Raw genomic sequence first — 25,005 nt, forward strand, 5'->3', positions numbered from 1 at the left:
CCCTAATTAAATCACAAAATATATAAAGATTGAGTGAGCCGAAAAGTTATAATGATATGTATTGATATAATGGTGATATAAAATGAGCTGCAGCTCTTCATGAAGATGTCCTCTTCTATGGCCTACATGCAGAGTGTAAAGATTAGAGAAAAGCAGCTGAAGCGCAGTTACTTGTTACCTCTGTGTTCCCAGAAAGCCCCTCCTTGGACAAACCCCTCTGCCTGAGCGTCACTCAAAGTTCACTTCAGTCCTTTCCTAAGCTCAAATACACACTACTCACACACATTCACTGTCATCTACACAAACGCACACACACGCAGCGCCAGACGCCTTTGTGTAGTCCGCCTACCGCTTCCAGCGGTACTTTGCTTTTCAGGAGGCGCGCAAGAAGACCTGTTGGATGTTATGAAAAGCATTTGGTTGGCGTGCGGAGTTGACAAAAGTGTGGCTACTTTTCACGTTTTTCCTCGCTCTCTTTAGTGACATTTTACGTGACAAGCGTTTTTGGGACCTTCTACTCAGTTCAACAATCTCGGAGTTAATTAGTAAATAAACTGGTTAATTGCATATCAAATTTCCGAACCGGGCAGCTGGATAAAAATCAGTATTTGATGGACAAAATGAATAATTCTGTGAAATAACTCCAAAGGATTTCAAGGTATGCTTTTATCAACCATGACTATGAATTACAGTAATCTATTAATCTTGGAGGCTTCTTGGTACAACGCGTAATTTACTTTAATTTCAGCGTCAAGTTGAAAAAGCCTCTCGCAGCTATTGCTCTACAGTTGGTTGTGCGCCTGTGTGAGATTAGATAAAAGAGAGAGAGAGAGAGAGAGCGAGAGAGAGAGAGAGTTTAATAGGGGTCTAATTCGAAGTTTATCCTTCATTCTTCCTTTTAAATTCTTCCAGTGTTTTTATTTATTGATATGGTGATATGTCATTCAATGAACCTACTGGGCCAAAGGTCTGTTTTGTTTCAGACAGGTGCAATGTGTCAGAGTGGCTATGGGTCTGAGGAGAGAGTGTGTCATGTGTTGCACAGATTGCAAATCCTCTTGAGTCAAATTTGTGTTTTTGGGCTGCATGAATAAAATTGACTTGTGTATGTGTGTGTGTCTGTGTGTGTGTGTGTGTGTGTGTGTGTGTGTGTGTGTGTGTGTGCGCGCAAGAGAGAGGCTCCCATCTGGATTTTGAGACATGTCACAGCGGTGCACTTTGCTGTTCTCCATAAGTCTTGACTTCCGTTTTCTCTTTGGCAGTGATAATCCCAGCGTGGCTTATCCTCTTGCGGAGTGAAGATGTACCGGAGTGTGTGTGTGCCGGTGGCACTGCTGACTCTCCTGGTGCTGACACTTGTAGTGCCCATGGGCCAGGGCTGTCCAAGGAGCTGTAACTGCTACCAGGCCAGCGAAGTGCACTGTACTTTTCGTTCTCTGCTCACTGTACCTTCTGGCCTGCCTCTACACACACGCCGCATAAACTTAGGGTAAGGGAATAAATGGAATCACACACAAATAACATAAAATATAGTGCTTTTATTTACCCAATATGGAACTATAATAATTTGTTGACTTATTGACATCTCAGGTTGATGATGCTGTTTCTGTGCCACCCTTAGGTTCAACAGCATCAGCAGTATCTATGACAGTTCTCTGGCTGGGCTAAAGAAGGTGGAGCTTCTAATGCTCCACAGCAATGACCTCCACCATCTCCCAGATGCAGCGTTCAGAGATATGAAATCACTACAGGTAAACAATAGAAGAGCAACAACAACATGTATTTGGCACACCAATATAGGACTGAAAAGAGAAGGAATTCCATTCAAAACCAAACTAGCGGATGATTATCGGGTAGGATAGTTAAAGGTGCAATATGTAATACTGACAGCTAGTGTTTAAAATAGTTACTGCAGTACAAATTCAAAATACTGGAGAGAGTAGCTAACATTACATGCTGGCTATATTGACAGTCATAAAAGCCTGTCCTCACGCAAGGCTCTGTACCCAACTGACAGACACTTTTTCGGCTTAGAATTAAAATAGGAACCGCTAAAAACCCCACAACCTCGCCGTCCTCTCCACATGCCAGACAGACACACTTCCTCGAATTAGAATTACGATAGGAACCACTAAAAATATCACTAACCAGCCGTCCTTATCCACCCGACTGAAATACACACTTTATTGGCTTAGAATTACGGCAAGAATCGCTAAACACACTGCAAACTCACGGTCCTCTCTTCCCGATTTATAGCCCTTCTGTCACGGAATGGAAATTGCAAAAGGAGAAAATACTGGAATTAGCATTGTTGTCAGAAAAGGTAGTATTTCAGCTTAGCATGTTTCCTTAATATCTAATGACGCATTGGGGTCATTTTTGGATTTATTACGGTAAATATATTACATATTGGACATTTAAAAAAACGATTTGAGGCAACCAACATTTTGAGGCAGGGGAGGTGATTCTACAGAGGCCTCTTCTTCCATTTGTTTCACAGTTCTTCTTAATGGAACTACAGTAGACCTGTAACTCACACATTTAACAGCAGCCAACATTGAGAGTGTCCTGAACTGTCCTCTGCCAAACCAAACTATTAATGGTGGCTTATAAAATATTATGGCTTTTAATGGGGAAAATATAACATTGTCTCGTCACATATTTAACCTTTGACTCTTAGGAGAGAAAAAGTTTTTGCAGGACAAAGTCTTGCAAATCAAACTTGGACCAAGTCTGCACAAAAGTACTTTAATCCCTCTCCAGCCTTAGGCAGGGAGGACCACAGGAGCTTTGATGCAGAAAGCTCAGCTCTTAAACCTTCTACACTTACAGTTTACAGTCTGCATAGCTCCCTATGACAGATTAATATATTTAAACTTAAAAAGCTTAAAAAGAGCTGATTTCAGAACTGATTATAAATAAATAAAGCAGGGAATGTCAAGTTAGCATTTGTCAAGAGTTTGGTACGATTTAGAGAGGGTGCTACATTGATAAATATTCCTAAATCTTGCAGATTTATTTTACATTTCTTCTGTAAAGCCACGATGCAAATTAATATAACAGTTTACATGATTCTGTTCACAATTTTTCACAATTTTTTTTTTCACTAATTTCTGCACAACAAATGCATACTTTATGTGCCATCATTCTTTTCACTGCTCAGTGACAGGAAACACACTAGACATTTTAGCAGCAACTTAGGGCAGAGTTAGCAGTCTGTGGGGAAGTGATATTACTCAACAAGCAATTGTTCCCTTCATCTCCCAGGCAGATACTGATATATTTGCCATTGTGTGATAATAGGATCCATATTTCCATGTGCTGACATCTTCATGTGCTAGATCTGTCTGCAGCTGGAAATCTCTCAGCTAAATAGCCTTCCTGCAGAGCAGATTTATCATAAGGCCCACAGAAACACAATTCCACAACATGGTTTTCATGATGTAACTTCTTAAAATTTGGTGGGTTCTCCACGCATGACTAGAATATCAATAGATCCCCCGGAGTCTTTCCTCTATCCTCTACTGAGGATAAAGGGCTAAATTTTATGTTTGAAAAGTGGAAGACCCCCAGTGCTAGGATATCCTTTTAGTCTTCCCTGCTTTGAATCGATAAACTCACAGCATACTGTATATCGTCTGGTTATATGCTGTGGGCTATTTCTCAGTTTCTCAGTTTTTCAGCAAATATATGAGGGTGTGTGCTGCTGGATGTATTTTCCCATATTTTAAAATTTTACACAGACTGCATTCAGTTATTCTTGCTTACAAAGAGTTTTTCACCCAACTCTTCATCCTCATTCCAATTCCCCTCACATCATTGGTCATAAATTCAATTTACAAGCATGTGGTGTCCACTGACGTATGGCGTATGACCAGAGCAGATACTTGGTTTCTTCATCAGCTTTGATGCCTATTACTATATTTGATTGCTCTAGTAATTGCTTTCGCTTGCTCTATTTCTTCCCCCTTTTACCTACAGATACTAAAGCTGAGCTATAACAAGCTGAGAGAGATCTCTTCATCTCTGACCTTCTCTGGCCTGACCTCACTGCTGCGGCTCTACTTGGATCACAACCTCCTCCAACACATTCACCCCCGGGCACTGCTCCAGCTGCCTAGCCTCAGGCTGCTGCGTCTGCAAGGAAACAGGCTGCATCAGCTGCACCCTCACACTCTGTGCACACTGTCCCTGCTGAATACATATTACTTCTCTACACTCAGGTGAGCTTTACAGCATATAATGTAATAATCATTGTTGGGGAAGTTACAATATTTGATCAGAAAAAGGTAACATCCATTGGTGGTTAGACAAATACACCTCTAAAGAGGTCTGAACATGAAGATCATAATGGAAATGATAATAAATCATAAATTTTCTTACCCCTAACATCTCACTGCCCACTTCCACTCCCACTCCCACTCTTTCATCCATTCCTCTATGACTTTAATTCAACCTTGGTGTCCCCTCTCCCCCTCTTCATCCAATCTTTTCTTTGCTCTGTTTTCCCCACCTGTAGACACCTAGACCTGTCCAACAACAGTATAACCACTCTGCCCAAGGAGACCTTTGCGACAGCACCTCTTCTGGAGACTCTTATGCTGCAGGCTAATCCGTGGAGTTGTGACTGTAGGATGAACTGGTTTCTCACTTGGAGTCTGGCTCATCCAGGTAACTGTCGCGTCGGAAATATGATTTGTCTTCACTTTTGGTTTTGTCTCCAATCAGCACACACGGTTTATGCTGGTCATTGGTTGTGTCTCTGAGACAGATTAATTCAGTCAGAGATACAAAAATGTGGAGGTTAATGCAGCATGTAGGTTGCTTGAGTGAGAAGAAATAAATATGTAGATAAGGTGAGAAGGAACATGGGAAATGGATTGAGAAACAGAAGACTAATTTATTGAATATTCCACTCTATAAATTTTAATACATGTCAAATCCAGCCAGATGAAAGAATGATGGTATTATTGTACTGTACTTTCTAATACATCTGGTTTCGTTAACCTCGATATCTCTGACATCTCTTCACCTGCTTTTCATCACACATTCTTCTCTGGTTTTCTTCATTTTCTGTATCTCTTCCAGTGTGTCTTGTGGCTGTTATTGAGATGTGAGTGAGGGCTGGACCGTAAAATGTGTCTCATTGATATGCCAGACTTAACCTGCCATGACTAATCCATGATGACAGCATTGATGTGTGCAGGCAGCTGGAATATAGGTTAATGATTGCTGTGTAATAATGAAGTGATGCATTTTTCTGATTTATGAGTAGATAAAGTAACCATACCAAATTAGTAAGAGCTATAAAGGATAATATATGCCAAAGAAGAGCTGGCATGACTAATATATCATACCACTAATATGTGCAGAAAGCTGAAATGTGCACAAATATGTTTGTATAGTTGCTATGCTGTTATCCACAGTTGATATGCCAAAGGTGGTAATGCAGCCTTTTCTGACATCATTTTTCTCTGCCTCTCATTTTCAATTAGGCTTAATGAAATGTCACAGCGGCCCTCAGTGTCCAATCTGCTCCTCGCCCAATTCCATTCAAGGTCAGGGCTTGCTTGACCAGACTGACCTATCATGCAGCTTGCCTGTCATCCCCTCCCCAGGAAGAGACACACCTTTGGAGACAGAACCCAGTGAAATTCAATCAAGTAAATCCTTTAGAGAGCCTTTAGGCACTGCCTCTCTGAGTCTGTCTGACCAACAGGCGGGCAGTGTCGATCTGGGTTGCAACATTACTTACTCTTCTGAGTACCAGGATATTGCTCCTCCTCCAGATCTCTCCCTTTCCTCCTCTTCTCCTCTCTCCCTTGCTCTGTCACTCTCCCTGGAGTGCCCTGTGGAGAGACAGAGCTATGAGAAACTTTGGAGGATCCTAGCTTACTACAGTGAAACTGCGGTTTACCTGGAGAGGGAGATCATGCTGAGTAAAGCCCCGGCATTGGCATACCGCTACAGACAGGCAGCAGAGACAGACGGATACTATCACACTGGAGTCAAAGCTTCTGTTAAAGCTAGACCGCAGTGGTTGCTACAGCCAGCCATTAGCCTACAGCTAAACAGAGCGCAGTCTAATGGACACAGAGTTCAACTTATATACTCAACAAGAGTTTCTGCTCATCCGGACCCTGCTTCTCATCCCTCAAGATCCTCCCCTGCCTCCCACCCATGGGTGTTAATTTCAACTAATCATACCACCACAGCACTGGCGACAATAGCAGGAAGTAAGGTGGAGCTATCATGCCCTCTTTTAAGTTCTGGTAATCACAAAGTACAGTGGATTCTCCCAGATGGATCCAAGCTCATCTCCCCTTCAAGCAGCCTAGATGGTAGGCTCTGGGCATCAGCCTTTGGTTTACTTCTACACAAGGTACAGCTCTCAGATGCAGGGATCTACTACTGCATAGCCCGGGCAGGCAGGGATGTGAATGTTCTCCCGCTGCGCCTGGCAGTCGAGGAGTCCTCTGTTCCGCTTTCAGGAGAGCAGGTGGGACCTCCTGTCACCGGAAACATTGGGGAGCACGTCAATCTCTACTGCAAGGCATCAGGTTCACCAGTGCCTCATATAAGTTGGTTGTTACCAGATGGAAACATAGTACGGCAAGGATTAGCTGTATCAGGTGGGCTCACAATACAATCAAATGGGAGTCTCTCTCTGCCTAATCCTTCTCTGAGGGATGCTGGTCATTACCGCTGCATTGCCATCAACCAGTACGGCAGTGACTCTCTGTCCATGCAGCTGGAATTAAACTCACAACATCCACCTCCACTTAGGACTTCATTTCCTAGAGGGCCACAGTCAGCCGCTGGCCGGTCAACCAAGATACGAGCTTCATTACTATTGGAGGAAGGGTCGGGTAATGAAGAAGAAGAAGAAGAAGAAGAAGAAGAGAGAAGTTTTGTTGGCAATAGGAAGCGTCCAAGACCTCTCCAACCTCCCCCAAACAGACGTTATCCAATCCAAAAACCCAGAAGACGTGGACCTATAAGAGAAGGCTCCCTAAGAAGAGGAGGAGGATCTGTATCATCCACTGACCAGAGAAGAAACCGCTTTGAGAACAGACATAGAGTTACCACAAACAAACAAAGGATAGACCCTCAGAAATGGGCTGACCTCCTGGCTAAAATACGACAAAAGACTGTTAACACTAATAACAGCCAGACCATCACAGCAGGGAAGCCCACAGCTGAACCAGTAGGAGGAGTCAAAGGCAGAGACACAGGAGGACATGAAGGAGATGATGATACAAAGAGAGGTGGAGCCAAGGGAGCAGGGGAGGAAGCAGAAACTGAAGGGTCATCTGTTGATGACACTGATCTACAAGAGGAAGGCCTACAGCCCATTCACGCTGTTGACACAGAAATGCAAACACACACAGAGATGGAAACAGACATTGAAACAGACACAGAGATAAAGACAGAGACATCCACAGAAACACAGACAGATATAGAGAATGAGACAGAGATACATATACAGACAGAGAAAGCATCTCCTCAGATAGAGACAGTGACAAATCCAGAGACACAGAAAGAACCAGCCACATCTAAGCCAATCTCTGGAACAAATGAAATTGTCCTAGAACAAAGGGAAGGAGATGAGCCAGAAGCAAACAACAACTCATCTAGAACCAGGCCTCAGAACACTCGGCAGGGACTTGTCCCTAATTTAGTTCCAAACTCCCAGCCTCAAAGCCCTTGGCACTCTCGCAGGAGGATCGGACAGCGAAGACGAATCATCAACAGACCCAGGGGACGACCTTTGACCCCACCTCAACCTCTCCCTGACCCTATGAACCCAAGATTACAAACTGCGACACCTGACTCTACCACAGATCAAATGAATATGTTGTTCCTGTTGTCAAAAACAACCGCATCTCCAGCTATTTTGTTGATACGGACTGACCATATTAGGACTGCTTCGAGTGATGTTGCACTGAATCTTCTGTCTTCTGCTGTTTCTAACGCTGATGGTATCTCTTCTTCACAATCTGCCCCCCCCTCATTGACTCCCTCTTCCTCCTCTCTCACCTCATTATCCCCCTCTCACACAAAGATACATATAGACATGGTGACTCAGTCAGCCACCATCCCAGAGACTGCAGAGTCCACTCTCTTCAACATACCGACACCAGCACCCACTCACTCGGGTACTGCGATCGCACAGACACATGTGCCACACACTGACGCCAGGACACATACACATAGCATACAGACACACACAAAAACACATACAGCCTTAGGCAAACACAATGATAGACCCCCAAGCAAACACAGTGAAGACCTGGAGAGGAATTTGTCGGGTGTACCGTATGTGTCCCACTCCTCCACCTCTCTCTTGCCCACTCCTTCCTCAATTGTTTCCTCCACAGTCCCCATTGTGGCTACAACTACTACTGCAAAAATCACAACAACTCCTTCCACTACTCTCAAGAGCATATGTTCTAGTCCTGCTGGAAGCACAAGTACGTATACTACTATAGCTAGTGAGGACACACTTCCCACAACAACTACAATTACTCCTATGAATACAAGTCCCATCATGACTACTGCAACTACCATTATTATCCCAACATCTAGCACTACCAGAAGTAATACAACTACTCTCACCTCTACTACTACAACAACTCCTATTCTTACATATACTACTCCCACTAGTACTTCTTCAATTAGCTCTTCTTCTTCTCCTACTACTACTACTACTACTACTACCGCTACTAGTACTACAATCTCATTAAAATCTATTCCCACAACTCCTAACCCCACTACTACAACTACTACTACTACTACTACTATGGCTACTAAAACTACTACTCCTATTAGTAGTAATAGATTTGCCATCTCAGCCAAAACATCTACAACCAGTACATCTTCTACTACTACCACAACAATAACATCAACAAGTACCACAGCATTATCAAGAGAGAGGCCGAGAGTTGTCCAAGTTGATCCCAGAGGGAGGCCTGTTTCTGGGGGTCCAAACCAGAGTCGACCTACTGACTGGAAGAACCCTGGAACTAATTCTATTCCTGATTCACACAGCAGAAGGCCACACCGGCCCCCCTCCCCTTTGCTCCCTGCTGCCCCTGGGGTGAGTTCAAATCGATTCAAATAACATAGTATTGCTATTATTTCTTAATTTAATTGCTAATTTATGTAATGTTTTCCTATTTTCAGTCATTCATTCAATTAGTTATTTCTTAAAGTGCACTCTTAAATGTAGTTTGCAGTCCATATATATTAAGCTATTTCTGTTGTTGTCAGCAAAGTGAAACTCAAATTAACATTTCTTTTCTAAGTGAGTGCTGGCCCAGAAAATACACATACATAAACACACACACACACACACACACTCACACACTGCACTTGACTTTGCAACCCCTTGGGCAAAAGCTTAGCAGAAATGCACAAAAGATCTGAAAATAGTCTAATCTGTATCCACATGACCTGCTTTAAAACCTCAGGGATGTTTATGACAATTCTTTAATTTCACGGATTTTACCGAGCTCTGCCAGATCTAAAGAAGATATGAAAAACACATGTTCCCTAATCACTAACATTATGTGTTTTGAGACCCTAATCCCAAGGGATTTAAGATAATCAATTGTTAATTAATTTCCAGAGCTCTGTTGGCAAGCCTCTGCAGATCAAACCACTGGGTACACAAGCAATGATTCATAATCTGGGATTACAGTAATGCCATACTGAATTTGTGAACCTGAACTTTTTTTTTTACCAAAGAGTTTACATATTAATGTTACCTTGTGGCTTTTGGTACAGATGTTAAATGGTATTCGTCCTTACCTCCACAACTACATTTTGATTCATCTATCGTTTTGGTTAGGTGTTGTTCCTAGAAAATCTTTAAACAGATAGCACTTGGCCAAATTATCTGTTGATAACATTGTTGTATTACTGTAATGTACATTTTTGCTATTAGAGTTAACAATTCTCATTTTTTGTATCCATTGCTGGGCTGAAGTTGTTGTTCACTTGCAAGTCCTCCAACCACATGCTTTGTGGTTTAGTTGAAAAAGTACTGTAAAACTCCAAGACCAACGTAACGAAAGTTGATAATCTTTCATTAGTGGAGCCATGCTTTCATTGCCTCTAGTTATAATCATCAATGGTTCATTACATTGCCACTATAATCTCTTTACTAAAACTTTTTCATAGGCACCAGTTGCAAGATCCAGACCGAGGATTGCAGACCCACACATCAGGACAGTGTCGTTCCCAGCAGAGAGCACTGCCAGGCTGGCTTGTGAGGCTCAAGGAGAGCCGAAGCCCACCATCACATGGACCAAGGTTGCCACAGGTACACACAGTGCAGCAGATATACACATTTATTTCAGCATACACACACATGCACATATTCAAAAACACCCCTAAATGTATGAATAGATAAATCAGGGTTCAGTTTTATCTGCACTTTACATTTACATTCAAAATCCACTTGGAGGCCAGCCAAATCTGATTCATGGACTGATATAAAAACTCAGCAACGTTTTTCAGATGCTCTCTGAAACAGGCTTCCGGCCTATACTTTTATTTATACTTTAATCTATTTTTATTATGTTGGGAAACTTAGAAATGCTTATTTTTTCTCCAGAAGTCAATTATATATGAGAATATACATATAATTAATCTCTCTAATAAATCGGTGAACCTCTGTATGTATGTGTGTGTGTGTGTGTGTGTGTGTGTGTGTGCATCTGTCTTTGAAATATCTTATGAACTGTTCATACAATCAACTTCACACTTGGTTTCCTGGGTACGCAATAAACGTGGGGTTTGGAATTTGGAGCAGTTTGGACAGCATTGGATATTGGATATTAATAAACTGCAAATTAAACTAAAAGACCGAACAATGAAGGTTGAGTTAAACATGTTGAGAATAAAACGGGCTCTTCCATGTCTACCCTTCGCAATAAAAGCCCAGCTTAAATTCACTCAGAGCATTTCACTAAAAAGAAATTCAATTAAAAGGCATTGTTGCCGACAGTAAATATCAAACAAAAGCCAGACACTATATATTGATACCCCCACTAATCAAATCCATACTTAACGTTAACAGTCAAGCCACTAAGCCTGTTTGGAAATTACCACCTTTTTCCCACCTCTCTCTCAAGCAGCGCACACACACACACTCACATTCCGGAGCTGTCTGACTCCATCTTTGTGAGTCAGTCTCTCTACTCCGTCTGGTTCTGGTGGTTGATTAATGCAGATTTTTGCTGACTGGATCTCATAATGGGCTCGGATTGGGTGGCGGATGGCGTAGCACCATGAGTCCATGAGGCAAATGTCCCTGATTATTCCACATTTTAATTGTGACATTTTGTTAGTAAAATCTGAATCTGCAATGTTCTCTGTCAGCTAAATGTAGTACAATGTTTTCCTCTCAGTTAGAAGTACACAGTAGGGCAGTAATAGGCTATACAGTGTGGTTGCATATTAGGTGCTTTGGGGTCCTTCTGTAAATAATTTTGGGCTACAAGGGTTCTGGAGAATGCTACAAGCAGCAATAGCACAGGCCAAGCAATCAACCCATTCCAAACACATTTTGAATGGGCACTGTACTCATTTAAAAAAAACTACAGACTGTACCTTTGAAACAGAATAAGAAAAGGTTTGTATTTACATCCTAAGGTCATAGATTTGAAAGGAAAATCAGTCTCAGAGTTAATGTGTACTATAACTAGATGAATATGAACACATTTTACACTGATGAAATAACCCATTAACACCCAGCATTACGCACTGGCATGCACACAAAAGGCTTTTCTCTCACTTGCCATGTGGGAAAGACATATTGCAAGAAAGTAATGGAACATTTTGTGCACTGCATCACTGCTGCTTACTTCACGCTGTGCCACTCGGCATGCGCCCGGTCCTCCTTTTCTCTGTCTCTTACTCACTCTCTAACTTTCTTTCCAAATTTGTCTCTGTTTTCCCACTCTGTCTCCTCACTGCTGCTCTCTCTCATTGTGTGTCTGTCTGACTGACTGTCTCTCTCTCTCTCAGGAGCAGTGATGTCAATCCAATCCAGGGCTCAGCGTTTTGAGGTCTTGCCAAATGGCACCCTTGTTATCCAGAATGTTCAGCTGCAGGACAGGGGCACATACATCTGCAGTGCACACAGCTTTCTGGGTCGTGACAGGTGAGACTACTGATACCAGTTAGGAATATTAATAATGAAACGTATACCATTCAGTTATAATGACCATGGGACAACATTACTTGCAAAGGCTTAAGGCAAACTGCAATTTAATTATTAAGTACAATGTATGCTGTGTTGGTATTTTACCCATTTTACAGGTGAAAATACAGTTACAGACGAAATAGATTTAACATCTTTAAGCAGCCTAAAGTCAAATGCAAATCTCTCTTTATGAAGTCTGTATCTGTGTGATCAGGATTCCTGTTTTAATTGTGTATGCACGCCTTGGTGGTGGGTGTTTCCTAAATGTGTCATATGCTATTTATAATTTGTTTCATTTGAAATGTATATTGTAAATTGGTTTATGTGTTTCGATATTGAGCATGTGTGTGCTTTATTGTTCTATGATAGATTGCTAACCACCCTGGAAGTGTGGACCCGCCCCCCTCGGATGCAGCTGGCCAGCTACAGAGAAGCTACCATTCATCAGGGTGGAGATGTGCACTTGGAGTGCCTGGCGGATGGCGTTCCCAGCCCTCTGCTCTCTTGGGTTTTGCCTGACCGTTCTGTCCTGACCTCCACTGCTCCCTCAACCAGGCACATTACTATGGACACAAATGGAACCCTTCATATATCAGTAACACTACCTAGTGACAGAGGAGTGTATCGCTGCGTGGCCTCCAACTCAGCAGGTACTGCCAGTGCCTCTGTGCGTGTACACGTGTCCTCGTTGCCCCCGGTGATACAGCAACCCAGAGAGGAACACCTGCTCTTGTATCCAGGGAGGCCTGTTTATGCTCACTGTTCTGCCCGAGGTGCCCCGCCACCAAGTCTGCGCTGGCGAATCCCAGATGGGACTCTAGTTCGGCCATCCCAGTTTCTCCATGGCAACCTTTTTGTCTTGCCCAATGGAACACTGCATATTCGAGGAGTTGGACCTAAGGATTTAGGGAATTACGACTGCACAGCAAGTAATGCTGTTGGAGCCGATAAGAGAACAGTGAGGGTAGAAATTAAAGGGGGATCAGAAGGAGAGAGGCGACAGGGAGGAGCAAGCAATGAAGAAGCAAAAGCAGTTGCTACTGAAAAAACTCCTTCATCTTCACTTCATAAAGACAGAAGTTTGTCCATCCCCAGGCACCCCTCGAATCTGTTCAACTCCACTAGACTCTCCCCTTCATCACCATTTGATAGAGCCAGGACCTTGCCGCTGTCCCCTAGTTCTTCTCGCTCATCGTCTTACCTTCACCAACCCAATTCCACTTACTCACTTCCTAAAATCAATAAAGCAGTCACTGCCTCCCCCACACACTTGACCAACATCAACAAAACAAAACTCTCCTCTCTCTTCCAACTCTCCACAGTGCCTACAAATAACACCAAAGTCTCGCCCAGCATTTTAAACAACACAAGAGTTACTTTTTCTTCCCCCTCTGACAAAAGCAGAGCCTCAGTTGCTTTGCCCATCTCCCCCTTCAATAAAGCCCGTATTGTCTCTGTGTCACCCTCCATCACAACTGTCCAATATGGGGGGGGTTTGCAGCTCCACTGCTCTGTAACTGGCAACCCATCACCCATCATCATTTGGAGGACCCCGCACAGGAAACTGGTGGACGTGCACTTCAGGTACGGGGGTTGTGAAGGTTGCATTATCTCACGCTATATGTGTATTGTTTTTGTGATTTGTTTATATGTTTGTCCACATTTGAATTTCAGTTTTGACCGACGTCTGAAGGTGCACCCTAATGGCACCCTGTCAGTTCAGGCAGTAACAGAGAAGGATGCTGGAGACTACCTCTGTATCGCGCGCAACAAGGTCTCAGATGATTATCGCCTCCTGCGTGTCTCTGTAGCTACCAAGCCTGCCAAGATAGAGCCCAAGCAGCCACTCAATCAGATGGTGTCATTTGGCAAACCACTGAAGGTGAGCTAAATGTAAAAAGCAGAATCATAGTTCATCTCTGCCTTGCTCCCAGTAATGATGTTTACTCAATAAACAAATAACAGCAATTAATTTTATATCACACACCCCACTCTGTTGAAATCTAAATCTAAAACATTCCATCTCCCACATCTCCACTGTTGAGCTTTCAGAGCCTTATTTTTTGTTATTTCTGCTGTGTGTTGGGTGTCTTCTATCGCTGGGCCTGGTGCCAAAGGTTTCTACAGCTTCAAGCTGTGTCTTTGTTTTTGTTTTTATCAAAAAGGGCTTGATATTTTTTGACTAAAAAGAAAAGAACGACCTGTCAAGTCATAGCCTGTTATGAATCATCAACAGCAGCCTTCAGGGGAAAGTACTTCACGCATGAATATTTAAAAGCTCAGTGAAAAACAATGTCAGGCGGGGGGAAAATGCAAGAAAGAGGACATCGTATTGTGGGATTTTGTTGGCCTTCATTTGTAATTTCATTAAACATTAACAAGCTTTTTTTTTCGCCTAAATTTGTGTGGCTTAGCAGCGATTCTACTGTGAGTTTTATGTTTAAGGGACTAAATACAGCCTTAATAAAGCCTAAATGTACAGTACAGTATGCATCACTCAACAGCTCTCAGAAGTTCAGTTTTCATCAAAATAAAAGCCACCAACACTTTTAAATGATAGCAATAATAATCCTGTTGCCTTCAGGTGGACTGCCTGGCATCAGGACTGCCTGACCCAGCTGTCCGTTGGAGCCTACCAGATGGAACCATGGTGAACAGCGTGTTGCAGGGGGAAGACAGAGGAGGGCGAGCACAGAGGTTAACTGTGTTTGACAATGGGACATTACTGGTTCTAGCAGTGGGTATGGGAGAAGAGGGAGAGTACACGTGTTATGCTGAGAATCAAGGAGGTCAAGACACTATGAAGGTAAGACAAATATTTTCTCCTGCAGAAGAATATTAATTTACTTTTATTAGTAAATTTTTTAATTTATACTTGAAAATCAAATTAAAATGTTGTTATATTACTCTATTAATTAATTATGCTTTAATTCTCTCATTCACAATACACACAAAATAAATGAAAAGACAAATTAATTTGGTCGTAACTTAAATCCTTCATTCAAATTTAATCTTTTAAGATCAAAGTAAAGGTCATGATGACATCTCCACCAACCTTCACTGATAACAGAAGCCACCACGTCATCAAAGTACATCATGGAGCAACCGCCACAATTCGCTGCCAGGCTGCAGGAGTTCCCGCCCCGACGGTGACATGGCTTTCCCCGTCACAACGTGTCATTCCACGAAGTTTGGGATCTGGTTTTTATTCTGAGCGGGTTGTGGTGGTTTCAGATGGAACTCTGGAGGTTCGTCTGGCTCAAAAGATCGACACAGGAAACTATACATGCCGAGCTAGCAACCCAGCCGGGGAGAGGAGCATGGTGGTGGGCCTGGAGGTGGAGGCTCACACCCATGGATTGAGTGGCCATGTGGGAGGAAGAGGTTGGAGTACTAGCAATGGGCCTGGCATTAATCATAACAGTCGATCAGGGGATAGCATTAATAATGCAGGGATAAACCAGTATGGATTTACCAATAGAGACACAAGCAAGCTTGGTAGCAATAACAGCAGTAATAGTAGCTATAGTGATCATAATGGCAGGATAAGAAACATTGTACCAAACGCTGGAGCTAACATAGCAACCAGTAGCTTTAATCCTGCCATTCGGAGTGATAGTCGAGATGGATTGAACAGGCCTTTTAGTGGAATTACAACACAACTTGGTAGCAGTGCAATTGGTGTCGGGGCGAGCGCGGCTAGGAATATAGGCATTAAAGCAGGTAACATTGGAATAAATCTAAATGGACCTGGCATTATGAGTAATAGTAACAGTCCCAGCGCAGTTAGAAAAGATGGTGTAGAAAGGAATCCTGGGACTAACAATAATGAAGTCATTGTACGAAAGACTGGCAATGATGCTAACACCAGTAGAGACAATGGCAGGACAAGTGGTACTTCCAGAAATGTTGGAGTTGTTAGCAGCAGTGCGTCTAACACTGGAGCTGGTACTGGCACACTCAGAGGAAATGCATTTAGTAGTAGTAGTAGTAGTAGTAGTAGTACTAGTAGTAGTAGTAGTAGTAGAAGTAGTACTAGTATAGCAGCTAGTAACACAGGTACTAAAAACTCTACTAACACAGTTGTGGGTGTGGTAACTACAGTGAAGCAGCAGGCAGTGAAAGGCCAAACTGTTGTTTTGCCATGCCCCTCCCAAGGCTCCCCTCCCCCTCGTCTGGCCTGGCTTCTGCCTGGTAATAGCGTGTTCCCAGCTCCTTACTACGGCAGCCGACTTACTGTGCACCGAAACGGCTCCTTGGAGCTTCGAGGAGTGCGGGCCAGTGATGGCGGGACCTTGGTATGTGTGGTTAGAGGTGAGAGAGGACAGACAAGAATACAGGTGGAGCTGGAGGTCTCTGAGCCACAGGAGAAGGCCAGATCTCCACAAAGGGGAATGCCTGTGCAGAAAAGTGCTGGTTTAATAGAGGTGCCTCACTCAGGAGCTTCATTGGATTCAGCTCAGTCCTTAAGCTCAAGGCCAGTGTCGCCTGAGACGCTACATCCAAGAATACCAGTTACTCAAAAGCCCCTAAACAGAGCCCAGCCTTTACCTGCTGCACCTCGTCCAATTCGTCCTCCACCCCACTCAACTAGCCGCATCGCAGAGCCAGCAGTGAGCACTAGAACAGCTCCCTTAGTGAGCATCATTAATGGAGAGACCCTTCGCCTGCTTTGCCCTGCTTCTCACACCCATGGCTCTCTCTCATGGACCATGCCCAGCGGCAAGGTACTGTCCCAGGGCGAGAGTGGGGACTCAGGCCGATATCTAGTCCAAGAGGATGGAACACTAACAGTACAACAGGCTTCCGTGTTCGACCGTGGCACCTACACCTGCAGATCCACCGCTGAAGACTTCTCCTCAGTTTCAGTTGTCACGGTTCCTGTCATTGTCATCGCCTACCCCCCACGCATCACAACAGGCCCCTCCCCTGCGACCTACACACGATCCGGGGTTGCGGTGGAGCTGCCGTGCCTGACGATAGCAACACCCCGGGCGACAATCACCTGGGAAACACCAGACCTGACGCAGCTGAGGGTGATGGGTCAGGCTCGTATCTACGGCAACCGTTACCTTAGCCCTCAAGGTTCCTTGGTGATACAGCACCCGACAAGTAAGGATACAGGATTTTACAGATGCACCGCCAAAAATGTAATAGGAGTGGACACCAAAGCGACTTACCTGCATGTTATATAATTGAGTGAAGCAAACGCACAAATACACACACACACACACACACACACACACACACACACACACACACACACACACACACACACACACACACACACACAAACACGCACACACACATGCAGCTGTTAACACTATATGTGTTCCACATGCCCAAAGGAACTGCAAGGCTCTGTGCAGGAGATACTGTTGAATCTCAGAAAAGACACTATTAATATACAGGTGTATGTCTCATGCATGTATTTTCAATGTATGAGTTGTTTTTTCAATACAGTATTTTTTTTACATCAGGACTTATGTGATTCTCTGCAGATACAGCATCAGGCATTTTTCTCTGCATAGACAAATAGATTGTTTGAGGCTTGTTTAAAGTAGCTGGCAGTACACCATTAACCTGTTGTGCTGAATTGTCTGTCTCAGCGGCCTAAAACCCATTTTGAAGTAATGATCGAAGAAGTCAATTAAAATGCACCATATATTTGGTTTCTGGTTTCCCTGCCTTGTGTTAAAATATAGTTCTGGGCAATATGGACAAAACTGTATATCTCACTGAAAAAAGATTTTTGCGCATGTAAAATAATTTTGAACTTAAGTATTGCTGAATCCCAGCCTGATTGCTTTATTTCATTACTTTATGCATTCATACACTAACACAACACACAACACATAATCACACAAGGCTGTCTGTCAACAACTGTCTACAGGCACATTCATATTCAATGTGATGACAGATAATTTTATCATTTTTGATCTTGGTTTATATTTATAATATAAAATAAATGTTGCAAATTGGAACTTCATTCCCAAAATACTTCCCGTACCTTATTACTGTAACTATTGACATACTTTTTGAATTTTTTATTTATTTATAAGCTACATATTAGCAAAAGGGTTGGAGTTTGTTGTTGTAATGAATATATAGCAAACAGTAACTTAAACTGGCAGCCTTATTTGCATTATACTGCCTACACATTACATTGAATGTGTAACAGACATGAGGATAAAGGGCCTCCAGTTTCAGGACTTTTTGAACTTTCAACTCTTGTCAGGACTTATTTGTGGGTGTCAAATCTTGACAAATATTGTTGTACCACCATCGAGTGCTACATTCCCATAGCATTACTAGGGCTGAATGAGAAACTGTACAAAGCATTCATGTAAACACAATACTCAGCTCTTTGAAGAGTCATCTTCTGATTATTTTAATATTAAAGATTGTATAAATGTATGTGTGGTTCAAGAGCCTGCCCTAAGCTTGTGCACAAAGCCAGCAGCTCATAGTTTTCATGTTCCCTCTCTTCCTTGATGTTTTAATTTTGTCCTAAATTATTTGTCTTGTAAAGACTCTGTAGAAAGATGCAAGCGTTTTGTTATAAAGGGAGAAATTATTAAATATTAAGTATGTTTAAGGTCTCACTAGTCACAATGAATGTGTGCTATATTTTTAACAGCTTAATTTTATAAATAAAAAATGGAAAAAGAACTTAAAGTGTTTACTTGTTCAGAAATATGGTACAGACATAGAGTATGTGCTGGTGTGGGTAGAGTCAGAGTAAGAAAACATAGTTTAAGTGCAAGAGTGAGGAAGGAAACTTTTCCTTGAGTTTATTATGAGAACAGAAACCCCTTATCCCCTAGCTCAGCTGTCAAACCAGGAAATTGGGTCTTAAGACACATGTTGATGACATCATATTGCTCTCCCTGGGAAATGCAATAAAACTCACAGCAGCCTGCTGAGCAACTCAATGCACCACCCTCCATGCACCACCCTGCGCTCACATTCCACTAAATACTAATACTAATTAGACATTACTGTATATGTATGAGCAGTGCACTGTGATGGTGCACTATTTTAGTCATTAGTATGAAAGAAAATGAGAGACCATCTTGCGATGGGATCACACCATCCACGATGCTGGAGTGTAAAGTGGGGTGGCCCCTTCTCTACTTCCTATGCCCTTACTTCCGGCGTCCTTGCTCGGACCACACCCATCTTCAGACTCGGCCTTCATTTTGAGATCAACTACGCACCTGGACCTTTAAATACCATATAGTATGACTTTTATCGATATACTGTACTATTTCTTTCTTATCACTTTTTCAACAAACTATACTATGACATCTTTAACCATTTTTTTGACATACTATACTCTGACTTTTTATAACTCTTTTTCGACGTAAAGTACAGGCCAAAAGTTTGGACACACCTTCTCATTCAATGTGTTTCCTTTATTTTCATGACTATTTACATTGTAGATTCTCACTGAAGGCATCAAAACTTTAAATGAACACATGTGGAATTATGTACTTAACAAAAAAGTGTGAAATAACTGAAAACATGTCTTATATTCTAGTTTCTTCAAAGTAGCCACCCTTTGCTCTGATTACTGCTTTGCACACTCTTGGCATTCTCTTGATGAGCTTCAAGAGGTAGTCACCTGAAATGGTTTTCCAACAGTCTTGAAGGAGTTCCCAGAGATGCTTAGCACTTGTTGGCCCTTTTGCCTTCACTCTGCCGTCCAGACCACCCCAAACCATCTCGATTGGGTTCAGGACCGGTGACTGTGGAGGCCAGGTCATCTGGCGCAGCACTCCATCACTCTACTTCTTGGTCAAATAGCCCTTACACAGCCTGGAGGTGTGTTTGGGGTCATTTTCCTGTTGAAAAATAAATTATGGTCCAACTAAACGCAAACCGGATGGGATGGCATGTCGCTGCAGGATGCTGTGGTAGCCATACTGGTTCAGTATGCCTTCAATTTTGAATAAATCCCCAATAGTGTCACCAGCAAAGCACCCCCACACCATCACACCTCCTCCTCCATGCTTCACGGTGGGAACCAGGAATGTAGAATCCATCCGTTCACCTTTTCTGCGTCGCACAAAGACACGGAGGTTGGAACCAAAGATCTCAAATTTGGACTCATCAGACCAAAGCACAGATTTCCACTTGTCCATTCCTTCTGTTTCTTGGCCCAAACAAATCTCTTCTGCTTGTTGCCTCTCCTTAGCAGTGGTTTCCTAGCAGCTACTTGACCATGAAGGGCTGATTCGCGCAGTCTCCTCTTAACAGTTGTTCTAGAGATGTGTCTGCTGCTAGAACTCTGTGTGGCATTCATCTGGTCTCTAATCTGAGCTGCTGTTAACTTGCGATTTCTGAGGCTGGTGACTCAGATGAACTTATCCTCAGCGGTAGAGGTGACTCTTGGTCTTCCTTTCCTGGGGTGGTCCTCATGTGAGCCAGTTTCGTTGTAGCGCTTAAACAACTTTTTGTGACTGCACTTGGGGACACATTCAAAGTTTTCGCAATTTTCCGGACTGACTGACCTTCATTTGTTAAAGTAATGATGGCCACTCGTTTCTCTTTACTTAGCTGATTGGTTCTTGCCATAATATGAATTCTAACAGTTGTCCAATAAGGCCGTCAGCTGTGTATCAACCTGACTTCTGCACAACACAACTGATGGTCCCAACCCCATTAATAAGGGAAAAAGTTCCACTAATTAACCCTGACACCTGTGAAGTGAAAACCATTTCAGGTGACTACCTCATGAAGCTAAGTGAGAGAACACCAAGGGTTTGCAGCGCTATCAAAAAAGCAAAGGGTGGCTACTTTGAGGAATCTAAAATATAAGACATGTTTTCAGTTATTTCACACTTTTTTGTTAAGTACATAATTCCATATGTGTTCATTCCTAGTTTTGATGCCTTCAGTGAGAATATACATTGTAAATAGTCATGAAAATAAAGAAAACGCATTGAAAGAGAAGGTGTGTCCAAACTTTTGGCCTGCACTGTACTATACTATGACTTTTAATGACATTTTTTATGAATCACTATACTAAATATCACTGAGTCTTAAGTGAAGATGTCAAATAGCAAAGTCATGTGTGTTGGGTCAGATAGCTCAGGGTGAAAGGAGAATGCTTAGAAGACTGAAGGTTGGGTATTCAAACCTTATGTGTTGCAGTAAGTTTTGAATATCCAAAGTGAAAAAGATAAATATACCCAAAACATAAACCTGTGTGTCCAGTCAGATAGCTTAGGGTGATGAGAGAATGTTAGGAAAACAGAAGCTTGTTTCTTTTTTTGACATACTATGAATTTTTTCGACAAACTATACTATGACATTTTATAAAATGTTTCTATAAATTACTATACTAAACATGAGTGAGTCTTAGTGTCATTGTATAATATGTCGCAAAATGTCATAAAAATGTATAGTATAATATGTTGAAAAACATCATCCTGAGCTATCTGACCCATCTCACATGACTGCAGTGTTTTTGTGATTTGACTTATTCACTTAAGACTCACTCATATTTAGTATAGTAATTCATAATTTTTCTAAATAAAAAGTCGTAAGTTAAAATGTTTTTAGTCTCGTCCTAAAAGAAGTCAGAAACATGTTGGGACCGTCTTCTTCCTCTGAGGTGTTTTAATGAGTTCAGGCACAGACTTTTATCCATAAAAGACTTCTTTATGATAAAGAAAAAAACACTGGTAAAGGTTGGATTTAACAACCGACTCACAACTTAAATAACGGTTGGGGGGTCGGTGCCTTGCTCAAGAGCACCTTGGCAGTACCCAGTAGGTGACAGTCGCAGCGACGCTTGGTAGCGTTGCATTTCCCCTGACTCATTTCCTGGTTCTCCTTCTCCATAGACAACATGAAATCAAGGAGAGGGTTAACTTTTCTTGCTACAGATTTCCCACCTTGGTCAGAAAACACAGGGGAGACACATTGTTTCTCTCACTATGACTCTAGAGTCGGTACTCTCCAAAGCTAATCGCCGTCACTTCTCCCTCGCTCTATCACCCACTCCCCACACACACACACACACACACACACACATGCCGGCTCAACGCACACACCAGCGCACATGTATAAACATTAGGCCACTTACGTAGGATACGGCAAAAGCTCTGCGTGGAGACTCTGCAGAACTGTAAAACAGGCTTTAGATAGTTACTATAAAAGGTCCATGTCAGTAAAAGTGTAATGAGAAAGATAGATGCTGTTGACTATAGCATTCTTAATTTGAAGGTTATATAGGTTATAAGTGATAGTATAGTATGTCAAATAAAGTCTGGAAGAACATCCAAAAAAACTCTCAAATTGTAGTGTGTTTGCTCACTGAGATGGTGCAACACATGGAACCTATCAACTGCCCTTTAGACATTGTTCCCGCCAGGATGGTGAAAGAAGTTTTAATAATACTATTGGGTCAAGTTTTTTTTCATTCTTGTCTTAGTTTAGGTTCTGTCCCCGCTGGCTTTAAACATGCTGTGGTCAAGCCTCATGTCGACCCCTCAGTGTTGTCAAATTTTAGAGCTGTCTCTCATCTGTCTTTTCTTTCAAAGGTTTTGGAAAAAGTAGTTTTTATATAGTTACAAGCCTTTTTACAATAGAACTATGTGTTTGAAAAATTCCAATCTGGTTTCCGATCTTGCACAGCACTGAGTCAGCACTGTTCAGAGTGCACAATGATTTGAATTGCTTTGTCTGTAGATGCAGGGAATCCTGCTGTGTTAGTGCTTTTGGACCTCACTGCGGCTTTTGATACGGTGGACCATGAAGCCCTCCTCTCTCGCTTTGATCATTGTGTAGGCATCCGAGACTCAGCACTTAAATGCTATTTGCCAAATAGAAGCTTCTCTGTCATTATTGGTTACTTTTCCTCGTCACCTGCTCCTCTCTCTTGCGGGGTACTACAGGGTTCAATTCTTGGCCCCATCCTCTTTTCCTTATATATGTTGCCTTTAGGGGCAAGTATAGGCAAGCACAACCTTTCATTTGATTGTTATGCAGATGATTAGCAAATTTATTTGCCTATGAAACCAAATGACTGTGTAGCACTAAACTCCTTGCTTAGTTTTATTAATGCTATTAAGTTGTGGCTTTCACATAACTTTCTTAAATTGAATGAAGATAAAAGAGTATTATCTTCAGTACTTCTTGCATGTCAAACGGCTTCATACATTAAACCAGCTGTCAAAAATTTGGGGGTGATGTTTGACTGCAGCATGAAATTTGACAAGCAGATTAGCTTGTCTCCTGGCTAAAGTTAAGCCCTTCCTTAACCGGCACGATCTAGAGAAGGCCATTCATGCCTTTATTAGCTCATGGCCAGATTATTGTAATGCTCTTTATGTTGGTCTAAATCAAACCTCCATCTCACGCCTTCAACTTGTGCAAAATGCTGCTGCTCGCTTTTTAAGAAATACATCTAGACGTGCACACATTACCCCTGTTCTCAACACCCTCCATTGGCTCCTGGTGCATTTTAGAATCGATTTTAAGATTTTAATGTTTGTTTTCAAGGCCTTAAATGGCCTTGCCACGGAGTATTTGTCCGAGATTGTAACCCTTCGTGAGCACAACAGGTCATTGCGGTCTTTAAATCAACTGGTTTTACAAGTCCCAAGGTCAAGGTATAAACTGTGGGGGGATCGGGCTTTTGCAGTTGCTGTCCCAAGACTCTGGAACAAGTTACCCCCTGACATTCACACAATTACAGATGTAGATCTCTTTAGATCCAAACTCAAAACTTATTTATTTAGAATGGCTTTTAATACATATGTGATGTAACAATTTCCCTTTCTTCCTCCTGTTTATATGTAACCTTTTCTAATTGTACTGTTTTCTATGTTGTTATTCTTTTTATTGTATGTTGTGTTGTTTTATTCATGGTTCAGCACTTGGATACCTGCTGGTTGCTGTAAGGTGCTATATAAATAAATGTTGATCGATTGATTGATTGATTGATTAACTTAAAGATCCCTGGTAAACTTCCCATTGAAGAACCTTGAAAAAACCCTAAACAATATGTGGTAACAATATAATGACCCTACCTGTAAGCACCAAAAAGCATTTGCGAACATATTGATGTATAATTTGTGTGGATAAAAAACAAAATGTGGGAACATAAGCAATTTGAAAAACTGGTACTCTGTGCTTTCGTCCAGAAATGTCGAGGATGTTGATGTGCTGTCAATGAAGGCTCGTGGCTCTTGTCATTTGGAGCCTTACTGACTCAGTAAGTCCTATTGCTAAAATGACACATTGGCTGAAAGTAGACAAGTATAACTACATTTACTACAAACGTATACATGGTGTATGAGAAGGAAGAATTGTGGCTGTGGCAGCAAGTTAAAGAGAAAGTTTTAGGACGATGTTCTCTCTCCTCTGTACTGTACATCACCCACACTGAGCAGCCCTTAAAAACGCAGATAAATCCTAAAGAAGCACTAACATAACACAAAAACTGTAATAGATATGATGCTGAATCAGCATTCACACAATTACTGAAATGTTAAAAAAAATAAAAATGTATTTATGTGAAGTTGCTCACAGATCGAAGGCAGTGCTGATTAAAATCATTGCAATGCACCACCCATTAATTTTGGCAGTTTAGTTTGGTTTGAGTATATAGTGGGAAAAAACATTAGAGTTCTGTTTAGTGCTCGATGAGGCCAATTGTTTTCTGCAAAGGCTTTTCATGTTTTGAATTATCTTTTTTATAGTGTTGGAGCATTTCCATCCATTGTGGCACACCGATTTTATGGTTCCATGTCTGTGATCCCTTTCAGCAAATACAT

The 25,005-nt window shown here is 42.1% G+C and overlaps 1 protein-coding gene across 1 annotated transcript; it reads left to right on the forward strand.

The window, feature by feature from the left end:
* Nucleotides 1-274: 274 nt before the first annotated feature.
* On the forward strand, nt 275-17,426 carry LOC114563660 (matrix-remodeling-associated protein 5). Its single transcript, XM_028590458.1, has 12 exons — nt 275-658; nt 1,263-1,489; nt 1,622-1,751; nt 3,982-4,223; nt 4,520-4,671; nt 5,496-9,100; nt 10,186-10,327; nt 12,037-12,172; nt 12,584-13,798; nt 13,889-14,096; nt 14,799-15,020; nt 15,235-17,426. Exons 2-12 carry the CDS (start codon nt 1,302-1,304, stop codon nt 17,407-17,409), a joined length of 8,415 nt encoding a protein of 2,804 aa, XP_028446259.1. The 5' UTR covers nt 275-658; nt 1,263-1,301; the 3' UTR covers nt 17,410-17,426.
* Nucleotides 17,427-25,005: the final 7,579 nt, after the last annotated feature.

The sequence above is a fragment of the Perca flavescens genome, chromosome 11 (assembly GCF_004354835.1).
Source record: "Perca flavescens isolate YP-PL-M2 chromosome 11, PFLA_1.0, whole genome shotgun sequence".
NCBI classification, from domain to species: Eukaryota; Metazoa; Chordata; class Actinopteri; order Perciformes; family Percidae; genus Perca; species Perca flavescens.

Coding starts and splice junctions, on each gene's coding strand:
- LOC114563660 (XM_028590458.1), top strand. CDS start 1,302: ATGTACCGGAGTGTGTGTGTGCCGGTGGCACTGCTGACTCTCCTGGTG. Junction 10,328..12,036: donor ATGGACCAAGGTTGCCACAG/GTACACACAGTG, acceptor TCTCTCTCTCAG/GAGCAGTGATGTCAATCCAA. Junction 15,021..15,234: donor GAGGTCAAGACACTATGAAG/GTAAGACAAATA, acceptor TAATCTTTTAAG/ATCAAAGTAAAGGTCATGAT.